The sequence below is a fragment of the Pieris rapae genome, chromosome Z (genome assembly GCF_905147795.1).
Source record: "Pieris rapae chromosome Z, ilPieRapa1.1, whole genome shotgun sequence".
Classification (NCBI taxonomy): domain Eukaryota; kingdom Metazoa; phylum Arthropoda; class Insecta; order Lepidoptera; family Pieridae; genus Pieris; species Pieris rapae.
The window spans coordinates 10,904,423-10,917,176 of NC_059534.1; the positions used below are offsets into that span (position 1 = coordinate 10,904,423).

At 34.4% G+C, this 12,754-nt stretch overlaps 1 protein-coding gene across 6 annotated transcripts in view; it reads right to left on the reverse strand.

The window, feature by feature from the left end:
• Positions 1-2,407: 2,407 nt before the first annotated feature.
• The window catches only part of LOC110997566 (tetratricopeptide repeat protein 39A), a 60,322-nt gene continuing 49,975 nt past the window's right edge, over positions 2,408-12,754 (reverse strand). For 5 of the 6 annotated variants that reach the window (XM_022265795.2, XM_045634092.1, XM_045634094.1 and 2 more), the window contains 9 exons: positions 11,922-12,083; positions 10,717-10,880; positions 10,319-10,471; positions 9,791-9,977; positions 9,186-9,400; positions 8,196-8,315; positions 7,622-7,898; positions 7,376-7,471; positions 2,408-6,091 (listed from right to left, as the gene is read on the reverse strand). In XM_022265795.2, coding sequence (XP_022121487.1) covers positions 5,963-6,091; positions 7,376-7,471; positions 7,622-7,898; positions 8,196-8,315; positions 9,186-9,400; positions 9,791-9,977; positions 10,319-10,471; positions 10,717-10,880; positions 11,922-12,083 — 1,503 coding nt within the window. In that variant the 3' untranslated portion in view covers positions 2,408-5,962. The remainder of the gene's footprint in view (positions 6,092-7,375; positions 7,472-7,621; positions 7,899-8,195; positions 8,316-9,185; positions 9,401-9,790; positions 9,978-10,318; positions 10,472-10,716; positions 10,881-11,921; positions 12,084-12,754) is intronic. The other variant, XM_045634095.1, reaches the window with a different exon arrangement.

Genomic DNA, 12,754 nt, shown 5'->3' on the forward strand with positions numbered 1-12,754 from the left:
AAATCTCACCTTTCCCTAAAAAGGAGTTTATTTACGTAAAAGGTAAGGCGTCTCCCGCCGACAACTTATTCTGAAATATCCTCATGATATTATTGGGCGAGTCGGAGCCACTGGCCGGCGGGACCCGAGTTATATGTTGACAAATTTGACAGTTGGAATCGGACGTTTTAATTTAAGCGCCATCTATGATGAAATTACATATACGCTTTACTCGCAACAGTTTTAACGTAGTCATGTTTCATGCTACAAGATGGCGTGTTATACCAGTACATGTTTATAAAATAAACTTTTATTCGAATACAAATGATTTATTCATAATCTTACACCATGATATATTTTGTAATACGTAACATCGGTTTTTTATAAATTTGTAAATTTAGGAGAGCTTCAATGAACACAACAAAATAAAATTTTAGTTTAGTTTAGAGATTTATCTTAAACATTTACAAGAGATCCTATATTTCTTTCGATCATACATTTCTTAGTTATAAAACGGATTAGACAGCATTTTATGAAGCATATTAATGATACTACGTGACTATTTTGTTTTCAAAATTTTTTCCTACCATAGATTAAAAATCATGTATGCAGAAGGTTATTCTGTTAAGAAGGACAAGGCAGACAGTAGTCGTAATTGCGGAGTGAACCGATATCACATCTGCCAAAGGACTATCGCATAACAAGAGATGGAAAGCGAAACAACGATTGTTTTGACAGAAACAAACTTGAGTCACAGAGTTTTAGGAATTATCACATCTTCATTATATACACTTATTATTTATGCCTAGACACTGGTCATGAGGATTTTAATACAACCTAATGGTCGTGTACAACTCCTTTACATACCATCAACAAACTTAGATAATAAAAAATCGGACCCTTATAAAGATTGCGAAAAAAATATTATGTAATTGCAAAATTATAGTGTTTACGGTACTTGCCTGTCACGTGTTTGGTTAAAGTGCGCGATATATAAATCGTAAACAGCCAAAATTTGTTGTTGTAAATCCTTAGTTTAATGTGATCCCGACCCATTTCATTGTATAGGAATATGAATTTCGATACAGGGTGCGAAAACCAAAGAAGTTGCGTATATTTAGGACCTTAGGCGCAGGTTCAAGTGCAGTAGGTACATAAGTTCCGAGTTGCTACTGTGTATAACCTATTCCTGGACAGTTTTGAGTACATTGCCGAAACAGATGATTTATGTTATTTCGTAATCTGTGCGACGATATATTTTCCCGCCAAAAATATTAAATAACAAACAATTTAAACAAAATTAAAAACCTTTTAATTAATAATCCGATTCGTCGTGATTCGACTTATTTTAATCCAATTTATTAAAAAAATGTTTGATGGTAATACCAATTTAAGGGTCTAATTGCATTTTATCAATATGGAAAATATCTGAAATTATACGATATAATTAATAGAATAAGCCAAAGGATAAATCTCAAACACATAACTGAATACACAGTGCACCCTCTCTTTCAGTTCGGCTGCTTATCCCTAAGGATACAGAATGCAACACGTGGAAATAAATATATAGTAAAATCGGGAATCGTAAATCAAATTGTGGCAACTCTGACTGGATCAATAAAATATATAAGTTTTTCGGAATTTTCACGGTGAACGCACGTTTCTTGGAGCAGCTGAAAAAATGCCGGACGACGAACCCGATTGGGAGTTCTTTCTGAACATCGACTATGACCACACCGCGCCACCGTTTAACATTAAAAGAACTGCCAAGGAGTTACAACAGTTCCTGAAAGTTCTGCGCCAGATGAACGAGTTCTGGCTAAATCTTCGCCTCCATGGGCCATACATGATCCGCTTCATGTGTCCCTATTGTGGCCTCCCCTTCACCAGGCATACGAGGAATCCCGCCAGGCAGCAAAACCGCCCACCAGGCTAATTTTCGTCTAATTGTGTAGAAGAATAGTGCGGCCCTATCAGGGATGTAAAACAATAAAAATATGTAAAATTAACCTATTGCTTTTTTTTCTTATTATATTATATATATCTAGTGTTTTATTAATTCGAAAATAGTAGTAAGCGTTGATTCTTTTGATTTCTAAAATCATTTCATCATCATTCAATTCATTTACTTAACATATTAACACACTATTATCTTCCTCCCAATAATTTTAATGCCATATGCAAAAGAACCTAGAATCATGAATACGTGAATTTTTTGATACCCTAATGAAATAATAGAATGCCCCTATTGTTGAAAGCTAAATATATATATGAAATCACTAAATCGCCAAACCTAGTAATGTTAGTAAGCAAGGAAATAAAATTACCATATTTGTCTTGTCGCACGAGATTATTTTAATGAAAGCATGTGTTCATAGCAACAGGTGGATGGAGTGGTTTAACAGGGAATGTAGACAAATAAGATTCATTTCTGTACAACATATTTATTCACTACAATACACAAAAATAGCTGTAAATAACAAAATAGATAAAAAAATAAGCTTTATATGCTTCGTAATAAACAAACGGTAATGTTCAACAAAATTTATGTAATAACATTAAGGGCCTGTTTCATAATGCATGGATAAAGTACCAATTAGCTATGCCACACATAAATTATTCGAAATATCAAAATTCCGAAAGATACTTCGCGTTTCATGACGAATAGCGCTATCTGACAGACGTGAAACCCAAAAATACTGTTTATATACAATAAGTAATAAATGGCTTCTTTAAAACTTATCCGGACATTGTAAAACAGACCCTAAATCAACTATATTCACATAAATTGACATAACATTTTTATTGAGCTAATTACTTAACACGAATATTAGAAATATACATATATACACGTCTTTAAAGTCCACTAATTAGCGACAAAAGTTGATTCCCGACAAATGTAAGGGGAAAACTAAAACCATTCTAACATTTCCGGCGACAGTGATTTTCCTCGGTCGGAGCCCTATCTCTATACTTTTCAATCATAACCAATTAGTTTGCCGGGAATCACAAATAATACGGTGCCACAGGGCCTGTCAATATTAAAGTACCATATCAATATATAAAACATATGCAGAGTACTACAAAGAATTTAAATTAATTAAACTTAACAATTTTATAAATGTTTGACCATTGAATATACAATACATATGAACCTATAAAAATGATTATTTTCTACAATTGTTTGTGAACAGCTTTATTATAAATGAATTTTTGGAAAAACATTAATTAAACGTTATTAATGTTTGCGAAGGGTTTCAAGTTCTATAATACTTTATTTCAAGCACTAACATGATTTAAATTTCTTATATGTATGAAACATCTATAAAAATCTAATATATTAACAGGAATATATTCTATATGTGATTATCACATTCATATCTACATCCAAAGCCAATATACATGTTCTCTATAAATATAACAGAATTTTAGGCATTCATATCTTTATTGACATTTTAAATGCCATACAATACGAATATCCTTCCTAATTTACAAAGTCGGCTCGGCCATCTTTAACAAATTCGTTCGTTACCATTCTTCTGTCCAATATTTACATCAAAGGTATAAATTTATGTACTTATATAAAAGGAACTGGTCGAACCATTAATACCCATTCTTAAAAACTCAATAAGGGTTTACAGTAAATTTATCCAAAACGTACCCAATCTTATTTCGTAAGTTGTTTTAAATGCAAATGCGACCATACAAATTTCGTATTGAAAAATTCTACGAGCGGGGAGATTGCGTTGGACATTTACAATTATTATCAGATTCGGGATAAAGTGTATGCCACGCTTTGGAGCTCTAAGGTTAAGTAAAAAAGGATTAAAATCGCAAAGCATTCGCGAGGCATCGCTCGCTCTCAACAATTCCTTTATATTACCTGTTGCATACTATAAGATTCGTGTCGGTATGTCGGTAAATTTAAGTTAATTTACAACATAAAACTTCGGCAAATATGATGCTGCATTTTAAAATGAAATTTATCAAGCTTTGTTTAGAATTGAGTCGTGTTTTAATTGTTTTTTTAACACTTCGTCCTAATATCCCTTGCCGCATGCCAGTGCGACCGTTGATTTTCAAATGTTTAAGTATATTGTGTATTTCTTGTACTAAAAATTTAATAACAGCAATAGGTTATATTTATTTTTTACTTGGTCGTTTGAGTCCCATGCATGTTGAAACATAAATAATATAAACTATTTTTTTATAAACTACGCATTACATGCACACTCGATTCTTCCTAATCACCGATTGTCCTTTTTCAGCCAATAGACAAAATAAAATAGATAGACCAATCATAGTTCTACTAGAAACATTTGACATAGAAATATTCTTTATATGAAAAATACATTTTCTACTAGAACATGGGGTATTCATTTTAACATCAGTTCAATTATATTCCAGATACTATAAGTTTCTAAAATGTTTTATGATTGTGAATGATTAATGTTATAAAAAGTACCGACAGTATAGTATATTAAATATAATGTATAAATATAGAAAAACCTACCTTAATCGTTCATCACATTTTAGTTTCAATCATAACTATCACCCAATGTTTATGGACGTTTAAAAAAGTGAGGCCTACATTGAAGAAATCAAGCAGATGAGCGTCAAGCAAACTGTTCGGAAATACTTCAATCATTCTGACTATAGTATATTATTTATAAAAGTAAAACAAATGAATAATTTCCTCCGACTTTCATTTCGTCCCTTTTGGAGTAGAGACTGAGTTGGCGCGTCATATTACCGATGACCCCAGAGTTGGAGCTTTCGTCGCTCATCGAAAAAGCTTCGCAGTACAGCGAGGAAACGCTTCCAGCGTTAGAGGTATAGGGAAATCTGTTTTAATATTCTATTTATCAAATTTTCATTATTAATTTATAGGTTAATAATTTTATGACAGTTTTAAACGTTATTTAACTGCTACAATAAGTTTTACTTTGTAAGTGCAGACTACAGTATTTTATTGCAATTAAAAGTGATGACTACAAAAGTCTGCATAACATTTAAAATAAACTACTTTAAAAAAGTTTGATCGTTCGAAGTGAAGTTTCAATTAGCTTAACGCCATTCTGCTCTATTTCCTCTCTAATGATGATGCATGGTTGATTTTTTTACATGAATGGATGAATTCAATCGCACACGGTTGTGACAAAATATTTCCTGGAAACTATTTTATAGATTATAAAAGCCCTGTCTCCGGGATTCCACATCTTTGATTATTCGTGATATACACCATCTTACGCTTCTTATACAAAACATTTCATACAAAAACCTTATCTATATGAGTGTATAAATAATTGAGCTACACAGTAATCTATATGGAAAGTTCGTTAGAGACACTAACAATTGTTCGTTGACATATGGAAAGCTGATTTTATAGCGTATACACCTTTGAAAGGTCAAAATTCAAGATTTCTACGTATACCGTAAACGGAAGTAAATATTCAATACAATTATAATTTTATCAAAACTCCATGAAACCTTCACATCCAAAACATATATACAAATATATAATTCTCTTTAAAAATTTCATTTTTAACGTTTTACAATATAAATACAAAATATTTATTAACATTTGACATATATATATATATTGATTAGGAATGTCGCATATCATGGCAATACAAAATAGTTTTACAACTTTGAGAGCGACAGCTCAGTTGCCTGTAAATGAAGTAGTCTCCATTTGTAAATAGTCCAATGGTCAGGTCCGGGTCGTGATGTGCTAATTCAAACCAACTCTTCGATCACATTTTTAACAACTGCGTTATTCAGTTTAAAAATTCACATATCAACAGGTCCTATCGGAATTAGCACGAGTTTTTTTTTAAATCAATTTTAGACGGTCAGCACATGCTTAATCGTGTTGCTCGTGCGGCATTTCAGTAGCTGGTAGAAAAGCTGGGCAGATGAAGTATCGCCAGATTTTAAAGTTTGACCGGCTATACGCGGCGTCCGCGCATGAAGCCGTTCGTCACTTGCTGCGATCGTTCTTCGGAGGTGACATGCTCAGAGGCACGTCGCCAGAACGGGGCTGAACTAACACCACACCCTCGGTTGTTATCATCGTATCCATTTTGGACGTGCCAGCCACCGGCGAAGCCTTAAATTCATATAATTTTTAATTGGCTTTACAAAATAAGTAATTTCATTATTTAAACGATGTCACAAAAGTATCTGTAATAAATCTGTAATGTTAACCGATTTATAGCGATCCTATGAATTATCAGCTTTCAATTACGAGTAGAAAATTGATAATAATAATTTGGTACAGATTCTTTAGCAGATTAAATAATTCATAAATCTCATCATAATTCATAAAATCATGTCTTACAGGGTTGCCTGGAAGAGATCGCTTGTTAGCGATAAGGCCGCCCGTAGCATCCCTTGTAATTTATATATATTGTGTTATTTGTGTTTCTTTCTAGTGTGAATAAATAAAATAAATAAATAAATAAAACGTAGAATGCAGGTCTGGACTTATAAGAAACAGCCTGTCTAAAGGTCAACAAAGTTTACACTTTGAATTGACATCGATAGCGATACGTGTGCACATCGCTTTCGACGCTCCTCCCTCGGCCCCACCTATACAGATCTTGTCCGTCCAGGGCTGCCACATTTACAAATTATAATCATTGACACACACATTTAACCGTATTTTTTTCAATTATATATCTAATTGACAAAATATAAATGATTAATTTACTATTTATATGTATTCTAGATTAATTGTGTTTTGTAATGATTTTTTACCTACTAGTTTATAAGTTACAAACGAATTTTGATATGACATGACCGGGTCATACATTTAACATAATGAACACGAATTATTTGAATTACGCGTAGCGCTTTTAATGAAATTGCTATTACTTCCCTCAACTGCATCGATGTCTCAATGTGGATACAAAAAAGGTGCTTCTCATCAACGTTTTTAAATTAGATATATTTATGAAGTATACAGACATACTAAACAAAGTATCCTTACTAAAACTAATAAAAACTTGATTCGATTATTTTATTAATCTCGGACATCAGCTGATTTTGTCATTATTGGAAAGAATTTTTGAAATCAATAAAATCATTAATGAAAATGTTACTAAAAATTTACTTCTGTGCTCGAGAAATGTCTACTCTTATATTCTCCTATTGTGATAAAGTTAAAATCCACTGGGCAACCCTACAAGGGTTTTGGCCAGATTGCATCGTTTCTTGTTCCTTTATTTATAAGACAAATAGGACATGCGTCGTAGATTATTTGGGTATTACACAAAAATCACAATACTAGTCTTCACCGCGTTTATTGCGTCCATAAAAAATTCCACTGGTTAGACATTTCATCCAACTCTGCTTGTATATCAGATTAACTTATTGCGTTAAAATTACTTACCGGGCGAGGTAAGACGCTAACTTCACCCTCGATATTCACGACGGTTTCAACTTTGCTAACAGTTTTCGCCGATTTTTTTTTATCTTCTTTCTTGTCCTTAAAATAAAATTTAGTTAATTTTATTTCGTTTAAAATATCCAAGTGCTAAACTTTGGTATGACTGTGATGAAAGAATAACAAAAAAAAAGCAATCTATGTATTAATCTAAAAACAAGTCAATTTTAGCATGTGGTGCCCCGTACATACCTTCTTGTCCTTGTCTTTACCCTTGCCCTTGTCTTTACCCTTTCCCTTCTTCTTCTTATCATCGTCTTCATCCTCTTTTTCCGGGACGGGTAGAGGCGGAGTGGTCATCACCAGATTTCCTTGTGTCCCCAAAGTAGCGGGCGTGTCGAGTTTTGTTCGCGCCGTCGCGTTTGAGGCTGCATTAGTTTTTCTGGGCTCTAGCTGATTCCGAATCATTTCCGTTTTCGCGTGGATGCGGAACTGCAGTCTCGACTCGAGAGGGTACCCAGACTTTTTCCTAGAGAATACATTTATGCTGAGGCACAGTAATATCAATTTTTCAAATTGTTTTTTTTTTATAAAACAAACGGGGGCAAACGGGCAGGAGGCTCACCTGATGTTAAGTGATACCGCCGCCCATGGATATTTTCAATGCTAGAGGGATCGCGAGTGCGTTGCCGGCCTTTTAAGAATTTGTACGCTGTTTTCTTGAAGGACCCTAAGTCGAATTTGTTCGGAAATACTTCAGTAGATTTCTAAAGCCTGTTGGGTCAGCCTCTATACCTCAAAAAATTTAAGTTTATTCTTTAGTTACCTCGCCTCGGCTAGTAATTGCAAAGCCAAGTCGGTGTCTCCAAGGCTGTAGTGGCAAGTCGCCGTTTCAACAAGCGTGTACGGTATAAGGTGGGTGTTCTCCTTAATTTTCTCCTTGTCCCTGAAGAATTTAAGAAACGTAAATGAGAAATCTCTAGCTACCAATAAACAATAAATTAGTGATCAGTGGCGTTACAACTTATTTAGGTCCCCTCATTTATTTATCTGTTTCAAGAACTTTCATCAGTCTAATAGGCGAGCCTTCGTAGTACCTAAAACACGACGTCGAGAGTTTGGTTCTAAGGCAAGTTGGTTTTCTCACGATGTTTTCCTTCACCGTTCCAGCTAATGAACATCTATGTGCCCATTCAATACTATATAACAAGTGTAAATTAAATCTCTTGAAGTTCGATCTCAATAAGAAACGCGCGCGTTTGGGGTCTAAAGACCCCACACCTAAACACAGGTTTGGAGTACAGATAGTTCATTTATATCGAATAACCTTACTGAGTACGCTGCTTTAGCAGCAACTAAGAAAAATTATATTACCAAACATTACTTACTAACCATGTCTCACTATCGGAGTTACATCGAGCCATTTTAAGCGTGGCGATTACCTAAATCGTCAGAATTACGCCCCGAGAGTATAGAAAGGCGAAGGCACTCTCTTCAATATTTTTACATACACTTAGTATTGACTACATAGCAATGTACATTTCTTATTTATTTATTTGGTTTGGCTAATGGTATATTATTTATTTATTTGGTTACATTTTAAGGTACCGTACACTATCAAATTGAAAATATCATTTAATTATGAAGGTACTGCTGACAATTCTCATATCAAGTCAAAGTCAAAAGACATTCAGATTTGAACTTTAAGAAATTCTCCGTCACTTTCAATCGGGAATATTTTATCTGGGACAGAAACTCAATAAACCTAAAAGAATAGAGATAAACACGCAAAAATATTTTTAAGGACTAGACTTACTTGATGACAGCGTCAAAGTACTCAAGGGCAAGTCGTGGGAAGCCCATAGCCAGAAGCATTGCTCCTCGCAAAAACCGAATCAGGTTGAAGTCATCAGCGTCATACTTCAATTTCCCGCCATTCGCCTCCAAAGTTTTCTTGGCGCTTGCAGACCGAGTTTCCTTTATGTAGTCAAGGATGGTCTTTTCTATCATGTTGTATTCGTCCTCGATGACCTGTGATTGGATATTATATTTAATTATGAACAGTTCTTAAGAACATGATAGATGATTTAATTAGATTTGGACAATTATTATCTCAGATTTTTTGACGTGATAACGTCTTATAAATCGATGAACGCCGGCGGCACGCATAAAAAAGCATGACTCATTGTCATGTTCCGCTTGAGCCAAGCGTAACATGACTCATTCTCACGTTCCGCCGGAGCTGAGCGCGCAAGCTAGAGCCCGAAACAAGCGATAGATAGGTCTATTGGCCAAGCGTTTGACTTGTGACGTATTTATCGGCCATCAGATTTTATAAAGTCTAAAGTTCTTGAAGTTAGATATAGACACCTTAATATTTATTTTCTAACCGCTTTTCATAACACGATTTTGTTTAAATACCTTAAGGAGATTGTCGGCCAGCTTTTGGTCTTTTGCAATAGCGGGAAACATATTCCACAGACAGAGCAACTCAATACAAGGCAGGACTAGTAGGCCTCGAGCGCGCAATCGCTCACAACGGCGTAGAGCGAATTTCTCCACTGGCACTGATCTGCCTAGGATCCGTTGCTTGTAGTTTGTGGCTGATCTGATGAATAATAATAATAATGTCAACCAGTCCCATTTACCTAGGTACCTGTATACATTCAAAAATTTGTGGACTTGACTGTGAAACTTGGAATATTTCCTAAGTTGCAGAGTATACATTTAATTAAAGAATCTAACTGAAATAATTATCGTATTGTAAGCGGTACAGTTTCGTTAAACTTCATTAAAATCTTTGATTTGATTCTAGATTTAAATATGTTCAAGTCCAGGAAACCGAGTTGTGTGTGAATTTTATGATTAGTTATTTTACGTTCTGGAATCTCAAATATTATGCCAGATTATATTTCAAAATATTTTTGCTCTGATGTATAAAATACTTACTGTATGAGCTGTTCAATCCATGCACTGTCAGGTGGAGTTTCCTTTTGGAGGGAAGCGGCGAGTAGCACGTACGCGTATAGTGTACGCGACCATACACTGTCTTCAAGGAGCCGGGACGCATAAAATGCGCATTTATCCCACTCTCCCAACATACTGTAGATAAATCACGTGTTAGTACTAAACCGAAAGGCGTTTAAAACGTGTTCTAATAATAAATTAAAAATAATATTGTGTAAAGTGAACCAATTAAAATTAGGTTAAGCTTATCAGTTGACGCAACCCGATCTGTCAATAATTTCCTCCTAAAAATACAAATTTGAAGAGTCAATAATTTTTTTCAACGTTAGATGACGGGTCCGAAATTGTATGTGTATTAAAATAGCTGATGGTGCACTTACGCGTGAGCCCACATACACTCCCAAAATGCTAAGTGTATCAGTTGGGGCCATAGACCTTTGGCTTGAGCTGCTTTTTCGTATATTTCAACAGCCAGCGCGGGTTTACCTAATAAAAGCTCGAGGCGGGCTTTGAACATTAGGAACCACGCGCTGTCCGGATACTTCTGAAAATGAGGAACTTTTTAAATTCTATCGAATACCCAATTATTTTTTTTGCTATATATATTGTCTGGATATTTAATATTGCACCGTTTCACAAGGGAATCGTAAAACAAAAAATATGCATTTACTAAACGAATTATATTTTATATTGGTATTAAGAATCAATATTCTTAAACCCAGTCTTTAGAGTTGATTTAACCTCGCATTACATAGGTGTAATAAAGGCATGCGGATTAGAGTATTCAAAATAATATATGTAGTCATTTATTTATTTATTTATTTATTAAGTCTATACATCATACACATTACTAAACCTACTGATAATTTAATAAAATCTTATATCTAATATGTATGACAATACATGTAAACATAAGTTATTCTAAAAAAAATACAATTAAAAACATTAACTAGATAAGATAATTACACAATAAAATAAATTTACAAAGAATGTTGGAACTTAAAATAGAGAAAAAGAAAAATCATCAGCAAAACAGCGAATTACGTACGTAGCTAGTTAGCGTACCTACAGGTTTGTGAAAGGCACCCAACAATGCTTTTTATAAAACCGATCAGCCCACTACCGAATATGTCCAGATCCGGATAAGCTGTGTTCAATCCGTTATAGTTGCGAAGAATTCGAACGAGAGATGCCTGAACTCCTAGGTTGGTTTTGGCAGAAGGAACTTGGAAAATATTGATGATTTTAGACCTAGGGAACGAGTATGGGACTACAATTTTAATACCCTGTAAGAGGTCACTAAAGCATATTAAATTTTTTAAGCCGCTGTTCGTATGGATGCCTATGAGAGAATCCTCTGCTTTTGAACGCTAGGTGTCGCGTAAAAGATCTTTGAATGCTTTCAACGCGTTGCGAATGGATCGCATATAGTGGATTCCATACAATACTGCCAAATTCAACATGACTGCGCACCAGCAATCTGCATTCCGTTTAATTAAGAAATCCAAGCATTCGCGCGGATGCGGTGACTGATGTGATGGTGGTGATTTTAGTCATAATTCATTTCCACAAAGAAGTTACAAACCGCGAGGTTCTCGTCGATAAGTTTCCGGGCAAGGTCGTAGTCTGGAGGGATGGCAGCAAACTGGCCGATGACCAGGTTGTGCATTAGTAGCGTCAGGGTGCATAACACGGAGCGGAGGCCTGGATTATTAGCTCCAATGAGCAATTCTCGAAGGCCGTGTTCCTGTTAAATGTCAATAAATAAGTAAAAGGTAAACGTGAAATTTAAAAAAAAATGTTTATATTTTTACATCTAAAGGTTTCAAATTAATATTTGTGTTCTACACTTATACAGCGGGCAAGCAAAAATCAAAATAACTCCTAAAATTACATAGTCTATATTTGAAGATATTCTACTACTCAAGCTCCTTTATTTCCTCCGGAAGGAGGAGTCCTATGTCCAACGGTGGACAAACCAAAACTTAACTTAATGATGTTTTATCATCCCTAAATTTTAAAGTTTTTTGGAAATAAAGGCTATTATTATTATTATTATGATTATTATAAGCTCATTTATTTAATATTAGGTTTTGAATGGGTAGTAAAAAGAAATGCCACAATATGTTAAGCATTTATTTTCCAGGAAATTACCTCCAAGAGTTACGCAACGTATAAAAAAGTATGTGAGCATCTATGTGATAATCACGAAGGAGATACCTAAACTAAATTACATACCTATAAAATTGTAATAAATCAATAATTTATATACATTGATTATTATTGGGGAAATCAAAATAATAGTAACCGACTATAACAGCACATATTGTAGATACACAAAATAAAACTATGCTTGTCCACTTTATGATTTTTATCTTCTAACAAGGTTGAAGATAAAATGTGCGATAAGAATAGCAG